The sequence below is a fragment of the Peromyscus eremicus genome, chromosome 5, assembly GCF_949786415.1.
Source record: "Peromyscus eremicus chromosome 5, PerEre_H2_v1, whole genome shotgun sequence".
Classification (NCBI taxonomy): Eukaryota; Metazoa; Chordata; class Mammalia; order Rodentia; family Cricetidae; genus Peromyscus; species Peromyscus eremicus.
The window spans coordinates 135,738,358-135,750,618 of record NC_081420.1 but is presented as its reverse complement, the minus strand read 5'-3'; the positions used below and the strand labels follow the sequence as shown (position 1 = coordinate 135,750,618).

Sequence of the window (12,261 nt, the reverse complement as noted above, 5' to 3'; positions counted from 1 at the left end):
AAGCGGGAATCAGAGCCACAGGCAAGCCCGACCACCCAGACTTCTCCTCACCTGTCAGTCCCAGCTCCTCGAAGGAGGATGTGGTCACTCTCAAGGCTGAAAGTGAAGAGGAGGCAGCCGGTTGAGAAAGGCGAAGGGTCCCCTCCCCAGAAGGGCTTAGGGACCTGGAGGTGGGATGCCACTCAGAATATAATAACAATGGATCAAATGACCGCTACGGTGATCCAAGACTCTTGCAGGTCTCAAGGACCATTATTTCGGCGCCCTCTGGTGGTGAACCGGGAGAGAAGACAGGCTTCAGCGTTTTATCCAAATGAGGCCTAAAGGCGCTAATGAGGACAGACACCAAGCTTGTCCACCTGCCACCACCTTTATTCTTAGGGTTCGCGTGGAAGGAGGAATGGGGCAAAGTGTTCCCGAGACTACGGGCTTTCTGCGTGGAGGGATTCGGGGCTGTGAGGTGGCTGATGCCTTCCTTCCCAGCTTCACCAGCTCTGGAGACGCCACAGTTAGGCTAGTTCCTGAGCCCCAAAGGCCACCAGCCAGCTCCCAGCTTGCTTAGGAGTGTCTAAGGGCCATCTGGAGAGTAAGCAAGAATTGAAAAACTTTTGTCCCAAGGAGAACCTGGAGAAATTTGATTGTTTCTGGGACCATGTGGTCACAATTTTCACTCTCACTCGCTCACTCATTCATTCATTCCATGCACTCACTCCTAGCACATGCTCACTGCACCTGGTATTACCTAAGACCCAGGGTGACCTGTAAAAGAGGGGCCTCAGTGGGAACTGATGAGGGGAGGGAGAAGGGAGGGGACAGGGCAGTCACTCACCTGACATCTAAGTGGAACACCCACGGAACGGAAGACATGCATGGGATTAAGTCAAACACAGCGTCCAGGGACACGCCGTTCCTGCTGAGGCTGAGGAGCATACAGGTGACAATGGTGAAGCCATCATGGACTCAGACATGCCCTCTGCATGTCAGAGCACAGGGCCAGGGATGGGAGTGTCTCTGACAGCAGACGACAGATCCTGTTGAGCCCCAGGTGACCAGCGAGTAACCCTCCAACTTCACCGCACAGCTGAGATGATCTAGACAGGCAGGAACTTGCTCAAGTGACAAGCTGCGTTGGTGACCGAGCTAAGATTGGAACCCAGAGCACCCCTGAGCTCTACTTCTCCACCCCTTAAAGGAAGGGTGGCTTTCAGGGTAAGATAAAAATGGGGAGGGGACTCCCATCCTGAAGCAAGAACAAAGATTTCTCTTCTCTCATAGTCTCTGTCCACCTGTCATGGGGTTTTTATTTGCCATGTAATGTCCCACTGGGACCCAGGGTGCTCCTCACAGGTACCTTGTCACCCAGGTTAAGGACACCCGCAAGAATCTGCCAGCAAATTCAACCTGCATGTCATTGTCTGCAAAAGAAAGGCCCCCTTCCTGCCTGTAAGCACCCCTAGCTGTCCCCCTCTCCCCAGGATCAGAGGCGACCTTCTTTCTCTGCCAGCCTCCTCAGAACACAGTATTCTAGCAAGAAAGGCCCTGGGCCACAGTTCTCATCCTAGAGATGATAGCCCCAGGCGGAGACTACAGCTGATTCATATGCATTTACTGACCCAACCAGGAGCTTCAGTTTATGCCATAACTTCCCAAGGCCACACAGCGCATGGGCAGCACAGAGAGCAAAAACCCAGGGCCTGCAGCTTCTTTCACGGGATCCTCTTATTTCTGCCCAAGAAAGCTTGGGAACAGGAGGGCGCTATGAGAGCCAAAAACGCCCGAGGCCTTTGTTCGGGAATGTGGTTGGCTGCAGGCAGTGTGTGTGGGATCTTGGCCTATTGCCAAGGTCTTCCTTCCACGCCGGATGCCTCGCACTTCCCTATCAAGTCATCAGAACACTTGGGCTGCCCTAGACACCTTGCTTGGTGTCTTCTCCAGCATAACTCCTCCCTGTCCACTAAGACCAAGTTTCATCAAGCCGCCTCTCTCCATAACCAGGTATAGAAAGGCTGCTGGCGGCTGTTCATCACTTAAGGCTTCCTCATGCTTTCACTATGCTTCCCATAGAAACCCATGATCCCCTCGTACTACAGGGGCCTGCATAGCCCAGGTGCCTTGGGAGCCCATGGAGAGACATGCTGACTTCGTGGAGAAGGCCGGAAGCAGAAGCTAGAGCACTGAGCTCCGTGGGGAGAGTCAGAGCTTAGTCAAGCCAGGGTGAGCAGAGCACGAGCTGGGCCCCTGCCGAGCATTTGCCTGTGTGGTGCTGGAGGAAAGGGGTTCGTATGCACTACCTGGTTACGTAAATCTTTACTGAACCCAGAACAAACCCTCCCACCGATGGCAACCCAGAGGCCTGGGGGGTGGTTAGTTGCTTACTTCAAGGACTGCAGGGGACTCAGTCCTGGGAGCAGCTGGGCTAGTAGGGCCACCCCTTCGTCCCCCAGAGAGTTGTCTGATAGGCTGGAAAGGAAGGAGAAGAGATTAGTGGAGGGTGGAGTAGGTTCTGCTTTCATAACAGTGTGGTCACCCAGCTGTTCTAAGGACCAGGGACCCCAATCTAAGCACTAGGTTAAGTTTTTGCACATTATACATGGGGCACACCACTCTCCCCTCCCCCCCAGTATTCTTTCCAAGATTTGTGGTCTTCTGGGAGCCAGGGAGGGTACAAAGGGTACCAGTGTGGGATGTATGCTTGGAGAGAAAGTCACTTTCCCCCGGGTCTCTGACGTTAGTGAAAAGGAAAGCTATGGACCAAATGCTTCAAAACAGGACACCTGTATTCTGTCCCCAACCAGCCTCTGCTGCCCCCCCCCCCCCCCGCCTTCCTGGATGCAGGTACTTACTCAAGGTGATCCAGGCGGTGGAGCTGGCAGTTGGCGCTCAGTGCCCCGCAGAGCCTGTCTGTGTGCTTGGCCAGGAAGCCACAGTGTGTCAGCCTACAAGGGACCAGACCCACAGCACTGCAGTGACCACTGGACACTGGACCCAGGGCAAAGCTGTCCCCAACCCCAGAGCCAGGCAGAGAGGTGGGTGGGCAGACGGGAGGGATTGTGGAACACGACATTGGGATAGACAGGAGGACTGAACCACAGCACGCCTGAAATAGCACAGCATAGGGCTGGGGATGAGAGGAAAAGAGAGAGAGAGAGAGATAAGTGGGGATAGTGATAGAGACAGTAGACAGAGACAGACAAGTAGAGATAGCAACAGAGATAGTTAGAGAGAGAGACACAGGCAGAGACAGAGACAGAGAGAGGCACAGACAAAGAGAAACAGTGACAGAGACAGAGACAGACAAAGCAAAGAGACAAATGAGAGATAAGATTCAGTGCTGTAGAGAGACAGACAGACAGACAGGCAGGCAGGCAGACAGACAGGCAGGCAGGCAGGCAGACAGACAGGAAGGCAGGCAGGCAGGCAGGCAGACAGACAGGCAGGCAGGCAGACAGGCAGACAGGCAGGCAGGCAGGCAGGCAGGCAGGAGAGCAAAAGGAAGACAGTGTAGGTGGGAACATGCAGGGCTGAGGTGAGCCCAGGCTGAGGCCCAGAATTGGGGACCAGAGGCTCATGGCTCCTCTTGTCTCCCTTCAGAGTCTCCCCAGCCCAGGGTTCAGGGAGCTATGGGGCGGGACTACCCAGACAGTGGGAGGTGGCAGAGGGGTGGGCTGTGTAGGGAACAAGAAGTTGCCAGGCCCGTAACTCCTTGACACAGCAAGTTGTGGTATCCTCCAGCAAGCCTGTGAGACAGGCTTGAGGCTTGGGGACAAGAAAAGCAGACTATTACCATACCTGATCCTTCGAGAGCTCTGGGACATCTCAGAGGCCACAGGAGACAAAAAGCTGGTAAACGGTGCATCTCTGGAGGACACATAGCAAGGCCAGGCTGAGCATCTTGCCTCTGGTTCCAGGATCCATCCCCAAACTCACTGTCCAGCTTTGAATCTCTGTGCTTCGCCGGGGTCGGTGGGACTTTAGCCTGATATATGACCTGGGACTGGCCTCTTTCTGGGACTAATTCGGCATGTGTGAGTTGTCTCAGTCTAGCACTTGCTGCACACATAAGGAAATGCTCAATTCACCTGGTTACTGTCACCATTAATATCATAACGTCATTATCATCATTGGAGACGGCGGAGCTCCTCCTACCAACCTTCCGAGTTCACACCCTATGCCATAGCTTGTGGGTAGACACACACGGTGCAGAGCGAAGCCTCTAGCCATGTCCTGGAAGTCACTTGAAGGAGGGATGCAGACACCCCTTTGAATGGTCTTTGTGCCAAAGGAAGACAGAAGTTCTGGCCATATCAGAGCTCTGCGCCAGGCTACTCTCCATATTTAGGCTAAAACCCCAAGCTTCCCATGAATAATTGTCTAGCTATCCCAGTCTAGCCTGGCATATCACCAGATCCGACATCACTGGGCTCCCAGTAGTCTGCCCTCTGCTCCTTCCTCGTCAGACTCATGTCTCCTGCCAAGGCTGCTCACGGCCTGACACTTGGTGAATTCTTTTTTCACTTTTTGAGATAGGGTCTCATGTATCTTAGGCGCCATGTGTGATTTGTGCCATGCTGGGAATTGAGCCCAGGGTCTCATGCAATATCAGACAAACACCACTATCTGAGCTACATCTCCAGCCCCACTTTGTGAGTTCTTGTCAAGGTCTCCCTGGGTCAGGGAGGACACCGTCCCATCCCAGAGAGGAATGCAGGGATGCTGGGTCCTTACCTCTTGCAGCTCCTTTCCTGCTCCCTTGGCTCCTGGGCAAATGTGAGTACCACGGTGTTGCTCAGCAGGCTATGGACAAGAGAGAAGCAAAGGACAGGAGGTTACAACCCTTGTCTAACCCTGACCTGGTGGGACCACCAAGACTCCACACCTGTGCAAGCGAAGCCCCTTCCTGTGACTTCCTCTGAGGCTATGAGGTGGGAAGCCTTCCTGCTACAGAGACCAGGTTCTCCTGCTCTGGTTTGTGTGGCAGGTTGTAGTATGCCCCTCTGCCTGCTCCGGTGGCATAGGGTGGGGGTTTCCTCTGGTGCTTGGAGTGCTTTGGAATATGGGTGCTGTCTCCCATGACATGCAGCACATCTCAGTGATCACAGTGAATGAGGACCCTAATCTACCTTGTGAGAGGTCTGGCTTCCCCCCAGCCCTTTGGGGAGGAGTACATAAAATAGAGACCCTCCATGTAGCTGAGAACCAAGAACGAGGCTCACAGCCAAGCGGGAACTGCACTGGCTTCCACTCACCCGCGTCCTCAGCTCCCCGTACTGATAGAAAATTGAGGTTGGACCAGAGCGACAGGAGGTCACATGTCACTTGGAAATTGTTCTCAGGAGAAGCTGGGAAGGGACTGAAGGAAGCTGGAAGCGGTAGGGCCCAGCCTGATCTCACAGGAGCTGGGCACAGAGGGCACTGCATAGTTTGCACCAACTGAAGCAAGGAGCTGGAGGGTTGTTCCCTTGTTTTCTGACACTGCCACTCCCAGCGGGCTCCACCAGCTCCAGGCGGCTCTCCAGAGGAGACCCACAGTACTGGCAGTGGCTGCACTACTGTGCCAGCTGGGCAGGGCCCAGGCAGCAGCTTCTGGGGGTCCCTAAGGCATGAGGCCACAAATAATACGGGGCGCTTCAGAAGGTATGATGATATGGCCCTGAACTAGGGGGTTCAGGGCTAAAGGGCAGTGACGGTGCCCTGTGGGGTGCCCACCTGATGTGCAGCTCTTCCAGGGTCCCACACGTGCTCATGGCTCTCAACACATAGGTCACCCCCGTCCTGGAGAGGCCATTGTCACTGAGGCTGTGGAGAGGAGAGGGAGGCAGTGTCAGCAGGCAGACAGCTCCTGCCCCCCAAATGGGTCCCCAAGCAGGGTCCCTCAAAGAGTTCTGGCCATGTGAGCCAAGGGATGTATGACACCCCCAGCCCCAAATACACACACTCAGAGAAACAAGTTCTCTGGCTTAACCCATAAGTACTGCCCCTGGGTTCTCCTCTCTCCGAGCCTCGGTTTTGTGGTATATGTAGTAACTGCAGTCTATGGAGAGCTGACTAGTAGGCTCTTTACCAAGGGTTTTCAGGCATACATGGTCTCCTTTAACTCCATTTTACAAATGGAGAAACTGAGACATTCTATTACTTTTCCAGGGTTTCAAAGTTATGGGGTGACACCCAAAGTTAGAGCTGAGACCCACACCACTTTCCCATACCTCGTCACTCCTTACCCAACCCAAATGACCCTAAGACGTAACACAACCCACCCGAATGCCATTTCTGCCCCAGGGCCACATCATTAGACACCCTGCTTTCTTGGCTCACCATTCCAACAACCCACGCCTACACCCTAAGCAAACACACCACTTTGTCCCCTAAAGCCTTGACCCAGTGGCAGAGTACTCACCCACTCAGTACCTTAGCACTGGCTCAGGGCAAGGCTCCTACCTCCTAGAGCTGTGGCAAGGACTATCTGGCATGTGAGCCAGATGTGCCATGGACATGCTGTCCATGTGCAGGGAGTTAGATGGTGAGGCCACTAGTGGTTCAGGGCAGAGGCAAGAGCAAGGTATAGTCAACAGCCCAACCTCGCTGGAGAGAGAGGAAGCTGGGCAGATCAGGGCTACTCTTGCTGACTGTGGACACAGAGAACTGGGACAGGCAGGGACCAGATGGGACTCTCCATGGCCCCTCTTGTTACCCAGCAGTGGGGGGTGCAACTCACTCCAGTTTCTTGGCAATTTGCAGCTGTGAAGCAGCTTCTGCCACAAATCGACAGCCTTCATCTTCCAGACGGTTCCCTGAAAGACTAAGATAGAGGCACGGTGGAGACACTCTCACAGTCCTCTCCAGCTCTAGTCAGAGCATCCTTCCCGTAAATGCACTTTATGAAAACTAAAGGGGATAGGCTGCCAGCTCCACATGTGCCCATGACGTTGGTACTTCCACACTTGTGGCACATTTCATACAATCTACGAAGCAGGGACGAGTATATCTTCATCTTACTACCGAGTAAACCAAGGCACAGAGTACTTAAGAGACCTGTTCAAGGTTGGGCTGGATTTGAACTCAGACAGCCTGATTGGAAGGTCCCATCTATGCCTGTTCCTGTATGCTACAACATGCATAATCGCTTCTTGTGATAACTTCCATAATTCCAGAATATCTGACCCAGTGTAGGGCCAGGGAGGCCTTCTTGTTGTTGTTGTTGTTGTTGTTGTTTTTTAACTACTTGCTGGAAATCCCAGGAGTTCCACAGGTAAGTGATCGGGGAGAGATTTGAGAAGATTGTTCCTAGCAGTGTGAATAGCACATTCAAAGACCCTGTGGCATGGCACATACTAGCATCCAGAGGAAGCCAGTGTTTAGATTGGAAACTGAGTTAGGGTATCAGGGTGAAAGGGGCTGGAGAGTTTGAGGCAGGCTTCTGGGTCCCATAGGGTTTGAGGATTTGGGCTTTACCCTGAGCAGAGGGAGGGAGTGAAGGGCGTAGGCAGTGTTGAAACACAGTCTACCCTACCAGGAAGAGAATGCCATGGTGGAAGCTGGGAAAACGGGGCCAGAAGCTAATGGGGTCACTAGGTGAAAAGTGGGAGGTTCTAACAGAGGAAGTGGATGAAGAGCTTGGAAAAGAAAGTGTCTAAGTTGGACTGGCAATGAGGGTGAGCCAGGTGGCTCAGAAGGGTTTATTCCTCTAACCCGGTGGGGTGGGGTTGTGTCGCAAGTGAGGACGCTAGGGAGGGGCAGGCTCAGTGGTGGCAAGAGGGTTGGAAATATCCCGTTGTGAATGTGTGTCTGTGTGAGTCTGCCGTGTGTGGGTCCCTTGGATGCCAGGAGGCTCTGGATCCCTCTGGAGTTACAGGCAGTTGCAAACTGCCAACATGGGTGCTGGAAACTGAAGACAAGTCCACTAGAAAGGCATCAAGTACTCAGCCCCTGAGCCATTTCTCCAGACCTTGTAGTCGTTTTTAAAAATTATGTTTATTTTTTGTAGTGGGGAGGGGCACACGTGGAGGTCAGAGGACAACTTGCAGGAGTTGATTTGCTCCTTCCGTCACGTGGGTCCTAGAGAGTGAACTCAGATGGCCAGACAGTGACAAGTGCATCTCCCTGTGAACTTGTCACTTACCTGCTGGGTCACCCTCATTTGCTATGCGTTAATCTTGTCCTTGAGTCTTCCAATGAAACAAGGTAATGGACCAACACTTGATCGCCCAGTCAACCCTCACCCTATGTACCACACCCCGAGGTGGGGCCAACTCACCCCTAAATACTTCATAGCACTCCACCATTTTTTTTCTTTTTTGGTTTTTCAAGATAGGGTTTCTCTGTGTATCCCTGACTGTTCTGGAACTCACTCTGTAGACCTGGCTGGCCTCTAACTTAGAGATCTGCCTGCCTCTGCCTCTGGAGTGCTGGGGTTAAAGGCAAGTGCCGCCACCACCACCTGGTGCACCCCACCATTCTGCCTTCACATCGTTTAGAGGACTTCCTGTGATTGTTGGGGGGGGGGCTCCCTTCCTATCACTAGGAAATGACCACCACCAGTTCTTCGGCCCTGCTCAGGAGCCAGGCATCATGAGAACTTTTTTAGCCTGTAAAGAATGGGTCATCCCCTGGCTACACTAGTGGAAGCCCATGAACTGTGGACTGGTGGCTGTGGACCCCCATGGGACTGGACTAGGCCCTCTGGATACAGAAGACGGTTGTTTGGCTCGAACTGTTTGGGGGGCACCCAGGCAGGGGGATCGGGATCTGTCCCTGGTCTATGGGCAGGCTTCTGGAACCCGGTGCCTGTGGTGTGACGCCTTGCACAGCCTTAGTGCAGTGGGAAGGGGCTTGGACCTGCCTAGGCTCAGTGTGCTGGGCTCTGCTGACTCCCCATGGGAGACCTCGATTTGGGGGATGTGGGGATGCGGGGTGGCTTGGGAAAGAGGGCTGAGGGGTGGGAGGAGGGAGGAGGGGGGACCTGTGGATAGTATGTGTAGTGAGTAGAAAATTTCTTAATAAAGAAAAATAAAGTCACGTAATCCATCAGACTTTTCCCAAGCGCAAGAGGAGTCCCACTCTGCAGATGGCTATGGAAGTAGTGGCAGGAATCATGAGGATGGGCTGGGAACCTCAGACTAGACTGTTCCTACCTGTTTGATCTTGAGCAAATTTACTCTGTGCCTTCATTTCCTTCTCTATAAAATGTGGTTACATCGTAGTGAGGAGGAGACGATAAAACACATGTCTAACAGCTCCTGGCTAAGCACTTGATACAGGACAGCACTACACAGCGGCAGATGTTCTGACTGTTGGGACGTCCCTAGACTCTTGAGCAGTCAGCCCACCATCACTACACCCCACCCCCACATGAAGGTGAGACCTTGTCTGCCCTGCCCAGCCTCCCTAGCTGTTCCTGCCCCCAGTCTCCCACTTTCCAGGGTACTCACTCCACTTCCTCCAGCCTGGGGCCTCTCTGGAATAGCTCCACCAGGGTTTCTGCATCATGGACCCTGAGCTGACATTTCTGAAGCCTAGAATGGAAATGGAGGAGATCAGGGAAAAATCATGGTCCTTCGTGTCCTGAGTTAGATGAGTCCTGAGGGTGCAGACCTGGGATCTGTGTACCTCTAAGTAGTGGGGTGATCTTGTCCAAGGCACTTACTCTGTCTGTGACTCAGTTTCTTTCTCTACCAAGTAGAGTGATGTGCATCATTCATGAGGGTCATCCTAAAAGGCTTCCCACAAAGCACCAGCCACTTCTGAGCACAGTGTTCCACATATAGTAAGGGTCCATTCGGCTGGAGCTCTTGTTGACACATTTGCTTATGCACGCCTTTCCCCTGTCTCTCCATCTGCTTTCCCTGTATTCCTTCCTGCCTGCTCCTCCTCCCTTGGGAAAGGACCCTTCCTCTATTACCATTTTCTGGAGGCAGTGGGCCCTGCTGAGGTACCTGAGTTCCAGGCTCCGGCTCTGTTCTTCTTTCTTCAGGCTATCTTTGTTCTGTAGGGTTGATGCTCTGAAAAGAACAGATTACACACTAGTTTGGGCTCAGGAGCCTGACCAGATGGACTGGACCTCTTTGCCAGGCATCTAGGGTCTGAAGACCCTGCAGCACCTCTCATGGTGAGCTTGTCCCAGAGAGAGTGCTGGAAGGCACTCAAGGTGCAGCTTGGAGAAGCAGCGGGAGCAAGGGCTTGAGGTCTAAGGGACACTTTATTCAAATGTGGTCTCCCCTACATGTGGCTGTGCAGTCTTTGGCAAGTCACATAATCCATCAGACTCTTCGGTTTCTATTTCCTAAGGTCACCATGATAGCATCCCTTTGTTGTGACCTTTGGTTCAGACGACAGGGATCATGCACTGCCATAGGCAGGTCCAGGCAGTGGGGAGCTACAGCCCTTTCAGACTGGAGAGGAGAGGAGAGGAGAGGGGAGGAGAATGCCAGAGACTGCAGAGAATCTTGGGCTATACCATAAGCCAATTTCCATACACTTATAGACTGGAATTGCCTAACAGAACCTTTTGTAATGGCAGAGGGTTCTTCCACTGTGTCATCTGCCACAGGAGCCACCTGTGGCCACTGCTGAGCCCTGGAAGGGTGGTACACGCAACGGATAGACTGAAAGTTACTTCATTTACATTATCATAGTGACTGATAATGACCACATTGGGTGTCAGAGCTTTAGACATCTTGGGGGTGGGCAGGGAGTGACATTGGCCCAACTGGGTCATGGTACAGAAGGGGAGATTCAAGCTGGGAGCTTAGTCAGGGAGGAGTGTGGGAAACGTGGGAGGGGCGTTTTCTTAGAAGGAGAGCTTCCACGTCTTCACATACCAATGGGGGGGGGGTCATGTGTAAATCCATATGTGGCCAGCATCTGAGTGCTGGTGGTGTGCCAGTGTTTGAAGCATGTTAGATGCATTTACTCCTTCCGTTCCCAAGGCAGCCCTAAGATGTAGGGACCATCACTGACCTCTCCATCATCTTTCTTTCAGTATGAGCATTTTTCAGTTTCAGTGCACGGTATCTTCACATTCCCTATGGATCTGGCCAATTCTGAGGCCCTGGGGATGCTCTCTAGCCAGGGGTCAGATGTAGTCCAGACACATGGGAGAAAGAGAGGACACTCTGCCGGCCCTGAGCAGGGATTCACACAGCAGTAAGGAGAGTCTTCCCATGTCAGCTCTCACTAGGTTCTCACCCTCACCTTCCCAGTCTAGATACCTTCTCAGGACTAGCTGGGGCCATGCCTCCTGAGCTACTTACCCTGATGGCTGTGCAGCTGTCTCTGTGACCGGGCACAGAAGGAAGATGAGGTCTGATTCCCTAGAGGGTCAGACACAAAGCCATGATATCCAGGAACGGGAAATCAGCACATCACCCCACTTGTACAGCTGTCACCCGCACCTACCCCAACCATCCAGGGAAAGAGTGCCCCAGCACAGGCTAGAAGTCCTCTGCCACTCAGTGAGCCTGCTTTTGTAAGGTCAGGAAGACAACGTAAGTGGGGTCTTTGTTTTGTTTTGGTTCTTTTTTTTTTTAATATATTTTTATTTTGTGTGCTTTTGCTTATGGGACTGGAACTGGAGTCAGACAGCTGTGAGCTGCCATGTGGTTGCTGGGAATTGAACTCAGGTCCTCTGGAATAGCAGTCAGTGCTCTTAACCGCTGAGCCATCTCTCCAGCCCCCAATTTTTTTTTTTTTTTTTTTTTAAGATAAGGTGTTATGTAAACCAGGCTGGCCTTGAACTCACTATGGGGCTGAAGCTAGCCTTGGACTCCTAATCCTCCTAAGTGCTGGTATTGCGGGTGTGCATCACCACGCAACCTGAGAGCTTTTAAAAATGAGAATTATAATTGTATTCAGATTAGGAAGCCTGCCGTCTAACCTGCAATGTGAGCCAATGAGGGACCACTGTTTCAGAACCACGGAGAGCGACACGCGGTCGGTTGGCTATGCCGGTGCTCCGCAGTGTTGTCCATCCATCCATCCATCCATCCATGCATCTTTACCTACTTACTAAGCACCAGACCTGAGCAAGAGTCTAGATGTGAATTAAGCTGACTCTGGCATGCACACACAGATCTCTGAAGGTAGGGACTTCCTCCTCACTCCCTGCCCCTTCCCTTTTCCCCAAGACCTTGAAGAGCTAGCTGCTCACCTGACCTGCAGCTTTCTGACAGTAGGACACGTGATGGCCACCTTCACCAAGGACAGTAGAGTTGACGTGGAGAAGCTGTTTCTGCTCAGGCTGCACAATGGTGACAAAGTGTCAGGGGT

General features: G+C 52.7%; 1 protein-coding gene across 1 annotated transcript in view; it reads right to left on the bottom strand.

Moving 5' to 3' along the window:
- Nlrc5 (NLR family CARD domain containing 5) overlaps positions 1 to 12,261 on the bottom strand; it is a 57,886-nt gene that overhangs the window by 37,238 nt on the left and 8,387 nt on the right. Inside the window, exons 8-19 of the mRNA XM_059264572.1 lie at positions 12,143 to 12,232; positions 11,247 to 11,306; positions 9,930 to 9,995; positions 9,426 to 9,509; positions 6,713 to 6,796; positions 5,707 to 5,796; positions 4,726 to 4,794; positions 3,790 to 3,858; positions 2,844 to 2,936; positions 2,377 to 2,460; positions 830 to 919; positions 52 to 96 (exon numbers count right to left, since the gene is read on the bottom strand). Of these exons, the coding sequence (XP_059120555.1) occupies positions 52 to 96; positions 830 to 919; positions 2,377 to 2,460; positions 2,844 to 2,936; positions 3,790 to 3,858; positions 4,726 to 4,794; positions 5,707 to 5,796; positions 6,713 to 6,796; positions 9,426 to 9,509; positions 9,930 to 9,995; positions 11,247 to 11,306; positions 12,143 to 12,232 (924 nt within the window). The remainder of the gene's footprint in view (positions 1 to 51; positions 97 to 829; positions 920 to 2,376; positions 2,461 to 2,843; positions 2,937 to 3,789; positions 3,859 to 4,725; positions 4,795 to 5,706; positions 5,797 to 6,712; positions 6,797 to 9,425; positions 9,510 to 9,929; positions 9,996 to 11,246; positions 11,307 to 12,142; positions 12,233 to 12,261) is intronic.